The sequence below is a fragment of the Dasypus novemcinctus genome, chromosome 13 (genome assembly GCF_030445035.2).
Source record: "Dasypus novemcinctus isolate mDasNov1 chromosome 13, mDasNov1.1.hap2, whole genome shotgun sequence".
NCBI classification, from domain to species: domain Eukaryota; kingdom Metazoa; phylum Chordata; class Mammalia; order Cingulata; family Dasypodidae; genus Dasypus; species Dasypus novemcinctus.
In genome coordinates, this window is record NC_080685.1 from 106,806,912 (window position 1) to 106,826,498 (window position 19,587).

The 19,587-nt window shown below is 34.6% G+C and overlaps 1 protein-coding gene across 1 annotated transcript in view; it reads left to right on the forward strand.

Moving 5' to 3' along the window:
- IARS2 (isoleucyl-tRNA synthetase 2, mitochondrial) overlaps positions 1-19,587 on the forward strand; it is an 82,226-nt gene that overhangs the window by 39,584 nt on the left and 23,055 nt on the right. Inside the window, exons 12-14 of the mRNA XM_058275233.2 lie at positions 1,313-1,473; positions 12,026-12,128; positions 12,992-13,085. Coding sequence (XP_058131216.1) covers positions 1,313-1,473; positions 12,026-12,128; positions 12,992-13,085 — 358 coding nt within the window. The remainder of the gene's footprint in view (positions 1-1,312; positions 1,474-12,025; positions 12,129-12,991; positions 13,086-19,587) is intronic.

Below are 19,587 nucleotides of genomic sequence, written 5' to 3' on the forward strand. Positions count from 1 at the left end.
CAATTTTTGGCCAATCCTGCTTCTATCTACACATGTTCCTACCTTCCACCTTTCTCTGTCATCTATTGGATAATTTTTAAAGCAAATCCCAGCCATTATCCTGTCCATAAATATTTCTGCATGCATATCTGAAGAGAAAGACTCGTAACTCCAGTGCCATTATCACCACACCAAAAAAAAAAAAAAAAAAATCCATTAACAATCAAATATCCAGTCATTTGTTCACATTTCCTGGACTTTTGTACCAAGTTGTAATCACTTGAACCGCAGAGATGTTGCCATTCTGCCTGTAGGTGATGGTGCAAAGGGTTTAGGGGAGGGGATTTCTGATAGTTCAGGAAAGTGAAAAAACCACTTACACCTCCTCTGAAATTATGAAAGTGCTTTTATTAAGGGATACAGAGATTTAAAAAGTTAATTTAGAATATTATAGGTTTTTTGGATATTGGTACCAAACAATCTTGACAATCCATTTCATCTTTTGGTAATTGACCAATGAAATGAGATCAAAGGTAATATTTTACAACTATTGTACTTTTGTATGTGGGGGTGGTAGTGGTGGGTAGGGGTTGTCTTTAGAGGTGTTAAGTGAATAGGAAATAAAGTTAATTTTGGAAAAGTGTTTTGTAAGCCATCCTATGTAAAATTAGGTTGTATCGTAATCATTGGCAGCCTAGGATGGTAGCCTATATTTAAAGTATTCAAAAAGAGTTGAAATTAAGGTTGAATTGATTTTAATAAAGTGTAACATTTCTACTAAACCTATTATTACCTATTACTGGTTTTGCTAGTTTTTTTTTGGAGGGAGGTACTGGGGCCAGGAATTGAACCCAGGATCTTTTGTGTGGGAAGCTGGTCCTCAACCACTGAACACACCAGCTCCCCTGAGTTGGCTTTGTTCGTTTGTTGTTTGTTTTGTTTTTAGGAGGTACCAGGGATCCAACTCGGGACATTTACGTGGGAAGCAGGTGCTCAACCACTTGAGCTACAACCTCTTCCTTTATTACCAGTTTTGATCTTGGGTACTTGGAGTTTGGTGTTATAAAATCTCTTGTTATATCCACCAAAGATGAAGTCTGCTCTTAATATTTTTTATTGGGTCCTTGGTTGCCCATTTTACTTTGCCCTATTTGCTCTGAAATCTGCAGTTGTTTAAAGTTTTTTTTTGGGCGGGGGGGTTTGGGGGAGGCATGAGGGAAATGTGAATGACTATAAACATCTAAAATAAGGAACTGCATTAGGAAAAATAATGACAGTTATAGAGAATTATGCTGTTTTCTCTTACAAGACTTGATTTGTGAATCAATTGCAGGAATTGTTAAAAAAGGTGAAATTTATTCCTGGATCAGCACAGAATGCCATGATTGAAATGGTGGATAGGCGGCCATATTGGTGCATATCAAGGCAAAGAGTTTGGGGTGTTCCAATTCCTGTGTTTCATCATAAGACAAAAGATGAATTCTTGATCAACAGGTAGAAATCTTTCTAAAACTTTTTAGCATCTTAAAGTGTTTTGTTTCCTTCAGAAATGAAAAATTAGTGGACTGTTGATAACTTCTTATAATATGTTAAAACATTCTTGAATAGTGAGATTTTGGGGGAATAAAATGTAAATTTCAAAAAGATCCTTTCATATGTTTGAATTTTTTAAAAAATCCTTTCATATGTTTGAATTTTTAACAAAAACCAGTTTTTTCAGTATTCATATTTAGAAGCAAAGGTTTATTTTTTGTTTTGTTTCATTTTGTTTTTTCTATTAGAGTTTATTGTTCTTGAATATACCTTGCAGTGAGCTAGGTTAGGTGTTGTGGATGCAAAGATGAATTGTGTTTTGTGCAGGAGCTTGATAAGTAATTTTTCTTTGCACTACTGTCTCATTTTCAGTCTACTCCCCCTTTCAGTAGAAATGATATTATGTAATGGTTTAGATACCTTGAAAATTAAGAAGCATAAAATTAGATTTATTCCAGTAGTATTCCAGTCACATTTCTTCTTTTATTCCTTCAAGTTTCTTTTTTATAAGTTCTTAAGGTAATATGTGTACATATTAAAAAATTAAGAGTAGAAAAATTATGCAGTGAAAAGTAAGTTCCTTCTTAGTCTAGATACCAAAGCACTCTTTTGAGGCAGTCATTAATAATTCTTTCTGCAAATGTGCTGCCCCCCAAGCTACACTCTCAACAGTTCTTTCTGAATACTTAAAAAATTCTTTCCATCTGCCAGCGTATACGTATATTAATACAAAAGGGAGCCTCTGTGTCTGCTGCTCTGTGCCCTGATTTTTTTCACTTTTTATCTTGGAGTTTGTTCTAAATCAGTATATATTGATCTTCGTCATTCTTTTTCTTAAGCTTTATTGAGGCATAATTTGTATACCATAAAATTTATCTACTTTAAGTGTACAGTTCAGTGGTTTGTAATAAATTTATACAATTGTGCCACATTTCCATCACCCCAAACAGTTCTCCCATGGCCTATCTTTTTGAAAGAGAAGCTTCTTAGAAAGAACATGAACTTTGAAGAATGACAATCAGGTTGGAACCCAGGCTTTGTTACTTAGTGTGTGCAAGATTCTGGGGAATTTACTTAAGCTCTTTGTCTTTCAGCTTGCTCTTTAAAAACCGTGCTTGAGGCAAGATTATTAAGAATACTAAATAATGTATGTAAAATTTCTTGGAATAGAGCACCGTGTTCCATAAATGTTACTTGTAATTCATTTGTTCATTTAAGAAACATTTTTAGGTACTTAGTACATGTCATTGTCTGGGCACTGCAAATAGTGCAGTAAGTAAAGATTGACATGGTCCCTGCCTTAATGTGATGATAATCTTATTAGTTTATATTCTAGTAAAATTAGGGAGGCACTGAATACTGTTGTTGTCATTAACATATTTGGAAAGGGGGATAAAACCATTCCTTTTAGGAAAACATTCTAGGTTTTGTTTTGTTTGAGTAATTTTGTTTTAATGAGGTTCATGGAGGTTTTACTAACTTACCTATAGCGTAAGTAGAGAGTTTGAACACATTTTGGTATTTACATATTTTCGCAGTTGAAGATCCAGTGACAAATTTGAGGGCAAGGAGCTGGAGCTGGCAGGTAATGGGGAGTTCAAGACACTGTAGAGATAGACTTAAGTATCCTTACTTTGGAGATCTTTAACATTATAATAAACAGGTTCTACTTTTCATTGTCAGCGTTAGCACTGTTTCTGTAGGTGGTACTTTTATGAAAATGTATGTTTTAGGACTCTTTTAAAACATTGATGAAAATGTTTTATATTTAATCGCCTCTAACCACATTATGTAGTCTTGAGTACATTATGTGAAGGTTCATTTCAGTTTTAAATATACATTGTATCACTGCTGCATGTGTTGATTGTGACACAGTATGGTAATATGGATGAGCAGGAAGATATAGAAGGTCTGACTAGGGCAAACAGTGGACCACAGAATTGCTCATTTGCTTCATTCAAAAGAGGTTGTGGCATTTGAGTAGGACTTTGAGGATTAAGTGGAAAATTGGGGAAAAGGGAAAGTATTGTCCAAGTAGAAAGATTAGCCGGAGCGAAACTGAAAACCATGGAAGTGGGAAAGTACAGCATGTGTGTAGGAACCATAGAGGTACTGTCAGGTGTGTGAGGAAAATAGAAAGTAAACATTAAGAAAGATTGGTTGGGCTAAATTGCAGGGAGTCATGGTACTAGGTTTAAACTTTGAAGCATGCATGAGGAGTCAGAGTATGTTTAGGGAAAAAAAACAGAGGCTAGAGCCCAGAAAATCATTGTAAACCTATTTCAATATTATAACAATTTGGAGCTGAGATGAAACTCTTAGGTCTAATTATTGCTACTTATGTTTTCTTATAGAGATTGGTCAGATATAAACTATCTTAATAGCTCCATTAAGAATTAAAGTGATTAGTGTTCAGTATTGTTTAAAATTCCTTAACGAAGAATTTCTTATTAAAGAAACTTTAAAAAGCCACTGCCATTGTTTCTCTCCTTTTTTTTCTTCTTCAGTATTTAGAGAGCAAGATTTTTAGGGAATTTTCTTGAAGTTTGAGGTAGAACATATGTATATATTAGTATTTAGAGCAAACTGGTTTAATTGACTATTATTTAATCATGACAATAAAGTGATACATATAGGTCAATAGTGTCACTAACCTGGGTGAAATAAACTTGAACTTTGTCAGAAAAGCAAAGCGAATTTTCGTTATCATTTATGCTTTATTTATAGTCAGTAAAACGTACATGTTATAGATTCTTTTCTGTGAAGCTGCCATTGTACTGCTTGCATGATATTAGTTGATTTCTGATTTTGAAGGAGCAGAGACATACAGAAAATTGGCCTACAGAAATGACAGACAAACTTAGTTATATTGTCTGTCAATTCATAGGTCATTTTCCTGTACACCATTTCTTAATGATGGCTGTCATCCTCTTCCATTGTTGGGAAGCTTGATATGGCATAACAGTTGGGTTCAAGAAAATTGATATTTATGTTTAATTATTTGTGAGCTTTATAAGACAGAATGAAAAGTTACCTTTTTTCCTTCTTATTAATCAAATGAAGTTACCAAGAATTTTTTGTCTTTCTGGATTATTCCTTTACGTTGTAGTGAGTTGGTAGCCATCAAAAGTAACAGCATCTCCACTGGAAATTGGTACTTAGTCCATATGGAGTTGCTGTTACATTTGATAACTCCATTAAGCATATTAGAATCTTCATTTTATTTTTGTTTTTTTATGAAAATCTGTAAATTATCTCTAAGTATACTTGTTTCACAGAAGAAAATCTTGGTTTATTCATGTCTTAAAATAAATTTTGTTAGATTTGAAACTCTGATACTTTAATTTTGATTTACATTCGTTTTCTCATTTGAATTTTATATTCTTATTTGAATGTAGTCAATCCTGACATTTAGACTGTTTCTAGTTCTTTTGCTAGAAGTCAAGAAATAATTTAATTTCTGACTTTAAAATCATTGCTCACTTTGTGAATCTGTAATGTAATGCCATTATAATTTAGGTTGAAATTGATTTCTAGTTAGTAAAGACAAAATAAACAATTTTTAAGCCAAAAAACACTCAAAACATTGGCTACCTAGGAAGGAAAAGAAGTTGTTAGTTAAATTTATTTCATTATTTCAGGTAATTGTAATCAATTTAACACTATTAAATGTCATAGTTAGGGAACTTATCATCTGATTTCTAGAAATTATGACAAATTTACTATTCACAAGCAACGTATTTCCAGTTTAATTTGAGTGTTAACTTTAGCTTTCTCAAATTTTTGCCCGTATTATTAAAAATTAATGGCCTTTCGGTGAAAATTTTTAATGTTCATTAAATAAAGAAAAATTTCTCATTTTCTGTCACCTTTAAAGCATAAGTGTAGATTTAAATTAAAAACAGAATTTTTCACCCAAGGAATTTCATTGTGTTTAGAATTTAGTAAAAAAATATAAAATATCCTTACCTCGTTCTTATTCAGCAACTTGTAGAAGAAAAGTTGTCTTACAGTCTTTAATATTTTTGCTTATAAAGGCAAAATATAGCAAACAGTGGGATGACAGCAACAGTTTCTTCATTACCTGACAATGTTAATGCTGCTGAATTTCCAATAAGACGCTAAATAAGTCTTTAAACCAGTTGATATCAAAGTACAGAATGATAGGTTGGTGTTACAGTTGCTCTAACTACATAGTGGGTTTTCAGTGATTGAAACCTAGTAAGGGCTACGTAATATGTGTTTAGATAAGGCCTCTGAGTAAAGTACAGAGTTTTATGATGGGCTTATTGCTTTATGAAATACAGCATTAAGTTGATCACTTATAAATTACATAGTGATAAGTTGGTTTGTCCACTTTTATCAACAGTAATTTATAATGATCTTTAGGTTATAAGTTAACTGTGTGTGAGTTAAGTATAGAATATTTTTAACAAAATAAAGAGGAAAGTTCTTAAATTTCCCAAGACAAATTTAGGCTTTTTCCTTGTATTTTTCTGAAGAATATTTAATATTACAGGGAAATGCTCAGAAAATTAAGTTTTTTTCAGTTTTTTTTAAAAAATTATAGTTCTATTATTTATCCTAAGGAAATAAGAGAACTAATGTAAAGCTGTCCAATGTAGTAGTTTTTAAACGAACTTGATGCATTAAAAAAAGAGATAATTTAGTTCAATTATGGAAAAATGTAGCCCTTAAAAAATGGTAATTTAGCTCCTCATGGTTGACTAATTTCCCTTGTCGTATGAAAATCAAATGACTATAGGCAGCCCTGACATTTAGGCGTTTCTAGTTTTTTGTCTGCTTTTCGATACTTGTACATCATTTGTTTATGTTTTTCCAAATTATCTTTTAAATTTTGCTTAAACATTAAATATATCTTTATTTTGCCACCCAATATTAAGTTACCTAAAACTTGTAGCTTTTGTGTTTATGTTGTAAAATTTTGTTTTAAAAATTCTGGCAAAAATTTTAAGGATCATTCAGACTACCTGAGCACAAGTGACGAGAAATTTTTCCCTTTGTGGTGCCAATTCTTTGCACTTAAATTTTTATTTGTTTGAGTTGTGAGGATATTTTTTACTTTGAATATTATTTGTCATCATTTTATTTTCATATTTTCTTTATCTCTAACTCCAGAATTGTCTCTTACTTATTTTACTGCTTTAAAAATACAATATAGTTGCATAAATTCTCAAAATAGAATTGAGAACATAATACAAAGTATGCTTACTACCTTTTATTTATTAGTACATGAATATTTTTATATTTCATCATGTAAAGAGGAAAGCCTTATTCTAAATATTAGTGAGACTTGCTCTATTAAGGTGATAGAACTTCTTCGCATACCTCTTTCGAATATTTTCATTTCTTTTGGATACTAGGTAAAATTTTTTTTATCCAAATTCATATGCATATATAATGAGGAAAAATATTGGACCATTATGAAACTTTCCTCCTCACTAAAATAAGAGATCTTATGAGTTACAAAGAGTGTATTTGCAAACAATATGTATGTAATACAGGACGTTAAAATTCTTATATTGAAACATATATCTAAGTAAATTGCTGATATCTTTTATTAGGAAAAGTAGCAATTAAAACTTGAATTCTAGTTAGACACGAGGTGTTTACTAAAACTGGTGGAATTTTGTGGTTGCCTTAATTAACATACCAGCAGTTAAAGTGGAATCTTTCTTTGTTGCTTGACATTTTTTAGTTAGAAATTCAATATACTGGAGTATTGTTATGAAAATTTAAAATTTAAATTTAAAACTTCATGGAATTAATCTGATATAATTTAAAAAAGTAATTTAATGGAATTATCTATGGAAAAGAACATCGTCTCATTAGGATTGAGATATTCAGCAACTCTAAAATAGGTGTTTTGAGTATGTAGTTCTAAGATTACTAACTGAAAAATTGGAACTTTGCTTTTTCCTTTTTTGAAGAACAAACTTTCATTTACGTAACCGTTCTTACCGCTTTTCCTAGTATTCATAAAAATTGAAGTTCAGAAAAAGAATATGACTTTATTCTTATCATTATCTAGTAAGTCACATTATAGTCTGATTTTGGACTTAGTACTGTGCTCTGTCAACACCATAATCTCCCTAGTTACCTGACTTCATTTCTGCTTCACAGTTTTCATTATGCATAGGTAATGAGTCTTTTTGCCAATGCTTAGCAAACCCAAGAGTATGAAGTTCACAATATAATGGTTATCTTATAGATGAATTAGAGAGGCAGAATGGAGAAGTAAAAATGAACCATGATTTAGGATCCAATTTCAAGGCAAGGCTCTTAAGTTAACTCGCTTAGATTCAGGATTTAAGCAATCCTGAAGCACAAAACTGTTAGGCCCAGGGCTCCTTTCTAAAGACTTCATATGGACTGACTCCTGACCTGATTTCTAAAGCGCCTCCTTCCTCAACTTCCCTCTGAACTTAACAAAAACAGTTACCTGTCAAGACCTTCTAAAGAAGTATTTCTATGAATATAATTAGAGAGTGCTTATAAAGTGTTTGAAAGTATAATTTGTGATACATGTGTAAATACTTTTGTCTTGATTGATAATACTATTAATCCTAACATTTCTAACTTCCTAAATTAATATGAAATTTTAACCATTTGCTTTTGCATCTATATTATTTATTTCTGTACAGTTGAGTTCAAACTTTTACTGTTTTACTTTACTGTTTACCTAAAATTTTCCATATAATAACATTGTTTTTTTTTCTTTAAAGGCAAAAGGATACTCATTTAGAATCATTCTTTATGATTAAAATTTTATAATTGGTATGAACAGAATATGCTGTGTTTAAGTGTATGCATGTAAATATTTTGGTAGTAACTCTCATTAATTTGTTCTTTTAGGATAATAGCATTAGTTTTATTCAGGTTTTTCTATTATAGTACATTCAGATTTTTTAAGTCATGTTCTGTGCAAACTATATAAAATAGTAATATGTAACTAAATATTACTGTCATATAATTGGGTACTTATTACACAAAGTTTTTATGGTCTCATATCATAAAAGTTTATCTTGCTGTTAAAGTCCATTTAAAATGAGTGGCTGTCATGAAATATGGACCTGTGCCCCCTATATGTTCTTGTTATTTATAATTTCTTCAAAGTAGATACTGGTAGCATTATGCTTTCTTTTCTTTTTTTAAAGATTTATTTATTTATTTATTTCTCTTCCCCTGCTCAGTTGTCTGCTCTCTTTGTCCATTCGCTGCATTCCTCTGTGACTGCTGCTTCTGTCCTTACCAGCGGCACCAGGAATTGGTGTTTCCTTTCTTGTTTCTTGTTGTGTCAGCTCTCCATGTGTGTGCGGTGCCACTCCTGGGCAGGCTACACTCTCCTTCGCGCTGGGTGGCTCTCCCTACGGGGCGCATTAGCACCGCACATGGGCCAGCTCCACACGGGTCAAGGAGGCCTGGGGTTTGAACCTCGGATTTCCCATGTGGTAGGCGGACGCCGCATCCATTGGGCCAAGTCCGCTTCCCTATACTTTTTCAGTCTGTCCTTAATAGCATACCTTAGTGATATCTTGCTTCTGCATATTTCTGTTTGTAGAACATATTTAATTTATATTAACCATTGTTGGCCCCACAACAGTTTTTCATTTTACCTGTGAATTGTCAGACCCAGAGAGATTAAATTATTTGTTGTGTATAATCATGATTAATAAGCAGATCTAGAATAAGAACAGTAATTTTTTTCTATTCATTATCCTTTACATTTCTATTGGCTATCATGGACCTACAGTTAATTCTTAGTTACTTACATTAATGGAACAGGGAAAAAGGAACACAATTCAAAAGTTGGCTTTAGTCTGCTAATCTTTTTTTTTTTTTTAAGGATTTATTTATTTCTCTCCCCTTCCTCCCCCACCCCCGCACCCCCCGTTGTCTGCTCTCTGTGTCCGCTTGCATTATCGGCAGCACCGAGAATCTGTGTCTCTTTTTGTTGTATCATCTTGCTGTGTCAGCTCTCCATGTGTACAGTGCCACTCCTGGGCAGGCTGTGCTTTTTTTGTGTGGGGCAACTCTCCTTGTGGGGCACACTCCTTGCGTGTGGGACTCCCCTACATGGGGGCACCCCTTTGTGGCATGGCACTCCTTGCGCACGGCAGCAGTGCACATGGGCTAGCTCACCACATGGACCAGGATGCCCTGGGTTCAAACTCTGGACCTCTTATATGGTAGGTGGATGCTCTATCAGTTGAGCCACATCTGCTTCCCTATATGGTAATCTTTAAATATTAATATAAATATGTGTTTTCATAATTGCTTAATACACAATTAACTCTATCTCACTTTGCCTGACTTCAAAGAATCAGCTAGAATACTATACTAGCTAATGCTTACCTAATACTAATATGTGCCAGATGTTGTTCTAGGTATCTTATATATATATTAGCTCAATATTAATAATATATTCATAATAACTCTGAGGGATACTTTTGTTATCTCCATTTAACAGATGTGGAAACCAAGGTACAAAGTGCCTTGCCTGGGATCACATGGCTAATATTGGGTACAGTCAGGAAATAAGCCAAAAGCTCTCTGACTCTAGAGTCCATGCTATTAGCCATTACATGTACTGCTACTTAATGGAAAGCAACTAGAAGAAGTTGTGATGTCAATAAAACTGCGATAAATTCAATATAGTAAATTAAAAAGTATGTTATTCTTGTAAGAAACTTCAGTATAAATATTTTTCTTGAGTTTAATATACAAATTACAGCTGTATATCTGCCCAAAGGAATATGGCCTATTTCAATATTCCTTTGATATGCATTTATTGGGTTTCTACTTCATATTAGGCAATGTGCTGTTTTGCATGTTATAATCTCATCTCTCAAAACTGTTCTCAACAATTGAGAACAGTTTTGAGAGAAGCATCTAGGACCACTAAAATATAAGTTCCACAGGAACAGGAAGCTTGTCTGTCTTGTTAATCACTGTATCTCCAGTGCAGAGAAATCAGAGGTGCTCAATAAATAGATTTTGAATGAATGAATTGTATTATTCTCTTTAACAGATGAGACGATCAGACTTAAGAGAAGTTTCAGTATTTGTGCATGGTCACATATCTTAAGAGTGGCAGAATCAGAATATGATCCTGGGTATCCGTTGTTAAAGTCCATGCTCATAATATGGCAGTGCCTCTTATGCAAGTGGATTTGGACTTAATCCTGTAAGCCGTGAGGGGGCAGCCATAAGGGGCCATTGAAAGTTTTCCAGCAGGGGATTGCTGTGATTAAAGCAGTTTAGGAATGTACCTGTATCAAGGTGTGTCATGTAAATTAAAGGGATGAGAATAGGGGAAAAGTCAAACCACTTCATCAATATAGTGTGACAAGTGGGGGGTATACAGGAACCTCTGACATTTTTTTTTTCAAGATTTATTTATTTTATTTCTCTCCCCCCGCCCCGGGTTGTCTGTTCTCTATGTCTATTTGTTGTGTCTTCTTTGTCTGCTTCTGTTGTTGTCAGCGGCGCAGGAATCTGTGTCTCTTTTTGTTGCGTCATCTTGTTGTGTCAGCTCTCTGTGGGGGTGGTGCCATTCCTGGGCAGGTTGCGCTTCCTTTCGCGCTGGGCGGCTCTCCTTATGGGGCGTGCTCCTTGCGCGTGGGGCTCCCCTATCTGGGGGACACCCCTGTGTGGCATGGCACCCCTTGTGTGGCACTGCACTCCTTGCGCGCATCAGCACTGCGCATGGCCAGCTCCACACAGGTCAAGGAGGCCCGGGGTTTGAACCGTGGACCTCCCATGTGGTAGATGGACGCCCTAACCACTGGGCCAAGTCCGCTTCCCATCTTACATTTTTTAATGTGACATTTTTTGTGATGTATATGTCTTAAAAAAAATACAATTTACAAAAATGATGTGGTGGAGGGTGGGAAGTGGGTTATATGGGAATCTCTTATGTTTTTTTGTTTTTTTATGTTTTTTAATGTAACATTCCTTGTGATCTATTAACTTAAAAAATAGTTTTATTGTAAAAAAATATATATATAATGTTTGTATGTTGCCCCTCCCTCCCCCCAGAAAAAAAAATATATATATAATGTGACAGGCAAGTTGGAGTAATATAGTGTGTCAGTGGGAACAAATGATGAATTTGAGTAATATTTCAAAGATAGCACTGTCAAGGTGTTGGCTTAATTTCGGTAGAAATTGAGGAGGTTGAGATAATTAGGTTTTGAGTATAAGTACCTGGAAAGAGAATTGATTGATGGAATGGGGAAATCAGTGACTGATAGGGATATCAGAAGAAATCTTTTTTTTTCTCTCTAAGGGATGCATATGATTTATTGAATTATATTAATTATTGAATTTAAGATGACAGCAGCCAAGCATGTATCAACTGAAGATATATCACTGAAGTTTGGGGAAATATCAAGGCTGCATATAAGAAATAAGTATCACTATTAATTTTTTAAAAATCTGTATTATATTGATTAACTGAATAATCTTGACTTTTTCCCTTCTAAAATAGCCAAACCATTGAGCATATTATTCAACTAGTAGAACAGCATGGCAGTGATATTTGGTGGACTCTTCCTCCTGAGCAACTTCTTCCAAGAGAAATCTTATCTCAGGTAAATTTTTATTTCTATTTAATAGCCTTTCTGTGTATTACATGACTTACTGGCAACAATGAGGCATTTGTGGGAGTTATTTCATTTTATCATGCACAGTTCCTGAATTTATTTTCTAAAAATTGGGAGCCAATCCAATTTGTAAAATCAAATATTTTTCCTTAGCTATAGAAGCAGTGGATTATCATGGTCATTTGATTGTAACATTTATCTCGTTGTGGGCTAAGATTGATTTTAGGACTGATTTGGTTGACTGAGCAGATATAATTGTGACTTTAAAACATGATTTATAGGGGAGCAGATATGGCTCAAGTGGTTGAATGCCTGCTTCCACGTGGGAGGTCCTGGGTTTGGTCTCCAGTGCCTCCTAAAAATAAAAACAACAAGCAAACAAATGAAAAACACAACTCAGGGTTGCTGATGTGGCTCAGTGGTTGAGTGCTGGGTTCCCACATACAATGTCCTGGGCTCATTTCCTGGCCCCTGTACCTGAAAAAAAAGCCAAAAAACCAAATATGATTTACAGACTTAAAATTATGAGAGCATATGGCTGAACGGTACATCTGGACTTTGTGGGATCTGAATTTTGAGTTAACTGACTGTAACATACATTAAAAATCCAAACTGGAAGTTAATTTCAGGAAAATAAAAGCCAGTTCATCCTTACATTGTTAACATATATGATTATTAAGTGGTCACTGTCACTTTTATGTGCAAATGGAGACAAATTGCACTTAATTGTGAAATGTTTTAAAATGTTCTACATTTCGTTTTAAACTTGGATATAATGGCTGTAAGTATTGTATTTTTTTCCTTTACCATGCATGTTGTGTAACTAGAATGCTTTTACATCATCTTATTAGATTGGTGGTCCTGATGCCTTGGAATATGAACCAGGTCAGGATGTTTTGGACATCTGGTTTGACAGTGGAACTTCATGGTCTCATATTCTTCCAGGTAATTTTTAAATAGATCTTTGCTTTACTTGGAAGAAGATCTGCTATCATAAAATTGTAGATCTAGAAGGACCTTCAGGGATCACTAGTACACTGATTTCCAACCATTTTTGTTTTTTCCAGAAAAAATTTTATATAGAGCTGCAATACATAAGAGAGATAAAAATGGGAATTTCTCCCTAATATCAACCAACTCCTTTTCCTTTGTCTACTTGGCAACCCTTAATGCATCCAGTTGTGTAAAACAAACTGGAAATCACTGAAATAGTGATCCTGTTGTTTTGCAGAAGAGTAGGAAATGAGATTGAATTAGGTGATGGTCACATAGGTAGTATCTGACTAGAACTCATGCGCCCTTGCTTTCAGTTCTCCTGCCGTGCTACTCCATATTACGTTGACTTTTTTTTTTTCCTGAGATATTGGGGTCAGGACTTGAACCCAGTACCTCATATGTGGGAAGCCGGCAGTTAACCACTGAGCCACATCGGCTTCCCTAAGTTGATTTTTCAGTTTGTTTGTCTTTGTTTTTTCAGGAGGCACTGGAACTGAATCTGGGACCTCCCATGTGGGAAATAGGTGCTCAACTGCTTGAGACATATCCTCTTCTCATTGCCTTTTTTACAAAGGCTTTCTCCTCCTCTTTATGTAAACAACTTACCAGCACTAATTTTGTACTTAATTATGGTTAGGGTAAGGTTTTGGCCCTTTGAGAGAAGATGAGAGATTGGGCAAGAATTAGAAGTTACTAGAAGGAGAAATCACTCATTAGAAGAGAGTTTGTTTATATATTTGGGCAGAAATATCCTTAAGGAAACCAAGTGAAAAGTTGGAGATAAAATGAGGAGCAAGGCTTGCATGTCATCAGTATGAGATTAAAGGTAGGAAGGAGATGGTAGGGAAGCAATGAACAGTTAGGAACTCCTTCACTAAGTGCCCTCCTCCTGCTAAGTGCCCTCTTTGGCCCAAGAAAGCCCGTTTGTTTTCTGGAGCAAGGGAATGTGGGAAAAATAGCTTGCTTGTGCATCTGGCCATTATTTAAGGGGTTGTCTCCAATTTTACTTGAGGTCTACTTTTGGTTAACAGATCTCACTATTGAGAGGTGGCAATATGACTCCTAGAATATAAAATATTTTCTTCATTTGTGCTTCCTTTTTGTTTAGGGAACTTGAAAATTGAAATGCATGTAAATTTGTTTGGTCTGTACTACAAGTAAATTATACATAATAATCCATAGCCAAATTTGTTATAGATTAGTAAAATTTTTATTATTTTCTATGTAGTTATTTCCAGAATTGGTGTTTCATAAGTATCTCCCATTGTATTTCAGAGAAAAAATTGCAAGTTTATATACTTTGTTTCCCCAAATTATATTGAAAATGTAAGTTGTAATACAACTTAGGCAGGCTATAGCAAGAAGAAGGTTTCCTGCTGCCACATGTGTGGCAGCATCCTAAATTTCAAAAAAGAGTGTGCCAAAATGTGAAATAATGTTTATGTAGCGTTTTTCAAAGTTCTTTCACTTCTTGAGTCTTAGAAATGCTATTAGCATTGTTGCTTTTTAATTTCTGAAATGGTTTTAAATCCATTTATTTAAATCCAATTAATATTTTAAAGTATTTGTTTTACTTCATTTCTGCTTCTTTTAACAGAAACAAATTGAATAGGGAAGAGATTATTTTCTGAAACAGAAACCTAATCAACTTTTGAAGAATATATATATTTTTATTTTTAAAATAGTTTTAGAATTAATAAATGCTGCACCAAAAATTTGGTGGATTCGCATATACCCCTCCCCCCAAATACAGTTTCCTCCGTTAGCAACATCTGTCATTAGTTTGGTACATATTACAATTAATGAACATATTGAAGCATTGCTACTAACCCTGGACTATAGTTTGCATTATACTTTACGTTTTGTACTGCACAATTTTAAAGGTTTTGACAAAATATATAATGGCCTTTATCTGTCATTACAGTGTCATGCAGGACAATTTCAATGTCCCAAAAAATGCCCCATGTCACCCTATTCTCTTCCTCTTCCTCCCCTCAGAACTTCTAGTGGCCGCTGCCTTTATATCAATGATATAAGTTCTTCCATTGCTAGAATAATAATAACGTCTATTTCAGCTATGCAGCTATGGAGCTGCATTCCCCCCTTATGTTTTTCATTCTGCAATCTTTCGGAATTTGAGATGGTGATTCCCAGTCTGTTTCTGATTGAGAGGGGGCTTAGATCCCGTGGGGCAAATGGATGGAATTGTCTTGCTTGCAGTTGTAGATACTTTCTGAGCAGAGTTGCAACACCTACTTTCCAGTTCATTGGACTTGCCCAGGACAGCTAACAAAAGGATGATGATGGAAAACGCCCACCCCAGAAAACTATTTTTTTTAATGTCACCCTTTTAAGAACATCTATAATACCTCTTAAAATCCTAGTATTTGCAAGTTTTTATATTTCAATACATTTTTTTGTTATTTTGGTTTAAAATGTTTTCAAATGTTATGTAGATTAAGCACCATTCATCTCTCTTGTGGACTGTTGGTGGAAGTATAATTTGACGCCAACTTAGTGGAACAGATTTTAGCATCCTTTTTGCATCAAAAGCTTTGAAATAGTTTCAATCCTTGATCAAGTAAGTCAGCTTACAGGAATCTCTTCTATAAAAATAATTAGATGTGGATGAAGATTTATGTGTGAGGATGTCCATTGCAGTGTTATTTCTAGGAGTAAAATATTTGAAACAATACACCAATATCTATCTTTAGAAAATAATTAAAATACGGTATGTAGTCAAAAGATAGAATGATATGCAGCCATTATAAGTTATGTTTTTGAAGAACATTTATGAACATGGTTGACTATTTAAAGGCATGTAACATTTTAAAAAGAGCAGAATACAGAAGTGTAGGAAGGAATACAGCAGAAGAATCCAGACACGATACTTTGATTTGCTAACAAACTCATGTAAATATCGATATGTGTAGACAAAATACTAGAAGGAATTGTGCTAAAATGTTAAAGTGATTATCTCTGGGGAGTAAGGTTATGTGTGAATTTATTTTATTGTCACAGCTTTCTTAATTTCCTAAAATGAGAATATACTTTTGTTGTTTGAAAAAATAAGCATTACTAAAAATTGACTTACCAGAATGGAAAATAGTGACTTACATGAAGTTGCGCAGTAATTTATACAGTTTGTGAGCCCTAACTGATTTCAGCTACAATTTGTATTTCTTATCTTCCAAGACTAAACTTCTCTTCTTCATTTTGAAACTTTGAGCCAAGTTTCGTTTTCTGTTCCATGTTCAGAGCTCTGCTACTCCCAAAATGCTCCCTCCCCCCCCTCTTTTTCCTACTTCTTTCACACATTTTCTGGTAGCACACTTTCTTTCCCAAGATCATATTTTTCATCTTATGCAATTCCAACAACTCGATATATTTGATAATAAGAAAGACAAAGAATATTGGGAATTTGCCCTTCATATTTATTAGTTGTTTTGTTGTGCAACTATAAATGGGCTGGTGTCCTCTTATTTTATTAGGCTATGATAACATATAACTTCTAAAATAGGATCAGAGGCCATGTATTAAATAGCCTCATTGCTTTTGAAAAGGTAATGTATTTACAGAGAATTCAATGTAAAATTTTAAATAATACAGAAACAGAAATTCAAAAAGGAAAAGTACAAAATCACTTAAAATTCCATCTAATGCCATTGTTAATTTTTGATGAACCTCATTCCAGACATGCCTTTATCTATTTATTCATCAATTCTGGATAAATAGAGTGAATGATGAAAAATAATTTCATAAAAATGACATCATGCTAAACATTACTTTCAGTGAAACAAATTTCTACTGAATGAATTAATAAAATATTAGTAAACTTTTGGTCCTAAAAGAAATCACTTTTTGAGGCATGGATGACAATTTTTAAATTGCATGTTTTAATTTTATAGAGTGATTCTTGAATCCTTGCTCAAAGCGATTAGGTATATAGTACTCTTTTGCTTCCCACTTCCCTTCCCCACCTGTAATTGTTTAAGTTTATCAAGTTCATATTCTCTTTTACAACCTTCATTGCCCAATATTTTTCATATGAATTACACTTGTAAATGATTTAGTGCTTTTAGTTCTTTTGTGAAGCTTTTCAGTTTCAGATTTATTTTGTTTTTCTTCACGTAGTTGACTGGAGTTATTTAGCAAGTTTTGTTTTTTTGTTGTTTTTTTTTAATGACACGTAAGTGCAATATTCCCTAAGTTTCTGCATGCCTGAAAATACTAGTTATTTTGTATTGTGTTCTCCTGTTTTATTATACTCTAAAGACAATTTGGTTATGGGTAGCCATGTATTTTTTTTAATATTTTAGTATAGCCATATTTTTGCAAGTATTCTTTAATATTAAACTGATAAGACATGTACCAGGAAGAATTTTTCCTTGATTCTTTTTCAAGAAGTATCAGGGTGCCCTGGATGTGCCCTTAATAATAGTTAATATTTACTGAATACTCACTGTGTCCTAGGCATTATCCTATATTACTTCTTTAATCTACAACAACCCTATAAGGTAGGTGGATATTGTTATTAGCCCCATTTGACTGAAGAGGCTGATGCAACATGATGATGCAACAAAGAGATAGAAAGAGGAAAGAGGGAGGAAGATTTGGCTCAATGGATAGGGCGTCCGCCTACCACACAGGAGGTCCAGGGTTCAAACCCAGGGCCTCCTTGACCCGTGTGGAGCTGGTCCACGTGCAGTGCTGATGTGCAGGGGTGTCCCCTGCGTAGGGGAGCCCCACATGCAAGTAGTGCACCCTGTAAGGAGAGCTGCCCTTTGCAAAAAAAGTGCAGTCTGCCCAGGAGTGGTGCTGCATACACGGACAGCTGACGCAGCACAAAAGAACACACAGCGAATGGACACAGAGCAGACAATGGGGTGGGGAGAGAGAAATAAATTTTAAAAAAGAAACTAAAAAAAACAACAAAGAGGAAAGACAATGAGAGACACAAGTAACTAGGGAGCTGAGGTGGCTCAAGTGATTGGGCTCTTTTCTCCCACATGGGAGGTCCCAGGTTCTGTTCCTGGTACCTCCTAAAGAGAAGATGAGCAGACACAGCACACAGCAAATGGACACAGAGAGTAGACAGCAACCTTAAAGTTGGGGGGTAATAAATAAATAAAATCTTAGAAAAAAAAAAAAAAGAATACATTATAACACCTTTCTTCATAATTGCCAAAAACTGGAAGTAATCAAGATGCCTTCAGTAGGTGACAGATAAGAAACTGGCACATTTGTGCAATGGAATATTATTCAGCATAAAAAGAAGCAAGCTATCAAGCACAAAAAGTCATGGAGGAACCTTAAGTGCATATTGCTATGTGAAAGAAGCCAGTCTTAAAAGGCTATGTACTATGATTCCAATTAAATGACAGTTTGGAAAAGGTAAAACTAAAGAGATAATTAAAAGATGAGTGGTTGCCGTAGGTTCAGGAGAGGGAGGTTGGAATGAATAGGTGGAACACGGGGCATTTTTTATGGTAATGAAATTATGTGGTTCTGTAATGATGGATATGTAACATCCCACATTTGTCAAAGCTTATGGAACTGTAACACAAAGAGTAAGCTATAATGTAAATTATTGTCTTTAGTTATTTTCTTATTCAAACCTTAACTTATCAAAAAATTATAGATTCAACAGTTAAAAAATCACTCTGTCCAGTTGTTGTACAGTTTCTTTTTTATATATTTTTTATTTATTTTTAAAAGATACATAGATCACACAAAATGTTAACCATAAAAAAGTGTAGGGGAAGCAGATGTGGCTCAAGTGATAGGGTTTCTGTCTACCATATAGGAGGACCCAGGTTCGATCCCTGGGATCTCCTGGTGAAAAAGAAGAAGAGGAAGCATGCCCATGTAGTGAGCCAGTGCCTGTGTGGTGAGCCAGTGCCTGCGTGGTAAACCAGTGCCCGCGCAAGTGAGTCATGCAGCAAGATGATACAACAAAAGAGAGATGAAGGAGACAGTCAAGGGGAAGCGCAGCAGAGACCAGGAACTGAGGTGGCGCAGCTGACAGGGAACCTCTCTCCATATCAGAGTCCCCAGGATTGAGTCCTGGTGAATCCTAGAGGAGAAAAAATGAGAAGACAAAAAGAGAAATAGTTTCAGAAGACCATACAGCAAATGGACACAGACAGCAAAAAATAGCAGGGTAGGGGGAGTGGAAGGGGAATAAAAAGTATATAAATAAATAAATCTTTAGAAAATAAAAATATAGGAGATTTCCATATACCCCATTCCCCACACCCCCCACTTTTCCCACATTAACAACTTCTTTCATTAGTGTGGTACATTCCTTGCATTTGATGAATACATTTTGGAGCACTGCTACACTCCTGGATTATAGTTTACATTGTAGTTTATACTCTCTCCCAGTCCATTCAGTGGGTTATGGTGGAATATATAATGTCCTATATCTGTACCTGCAGGGTTGTTTAGG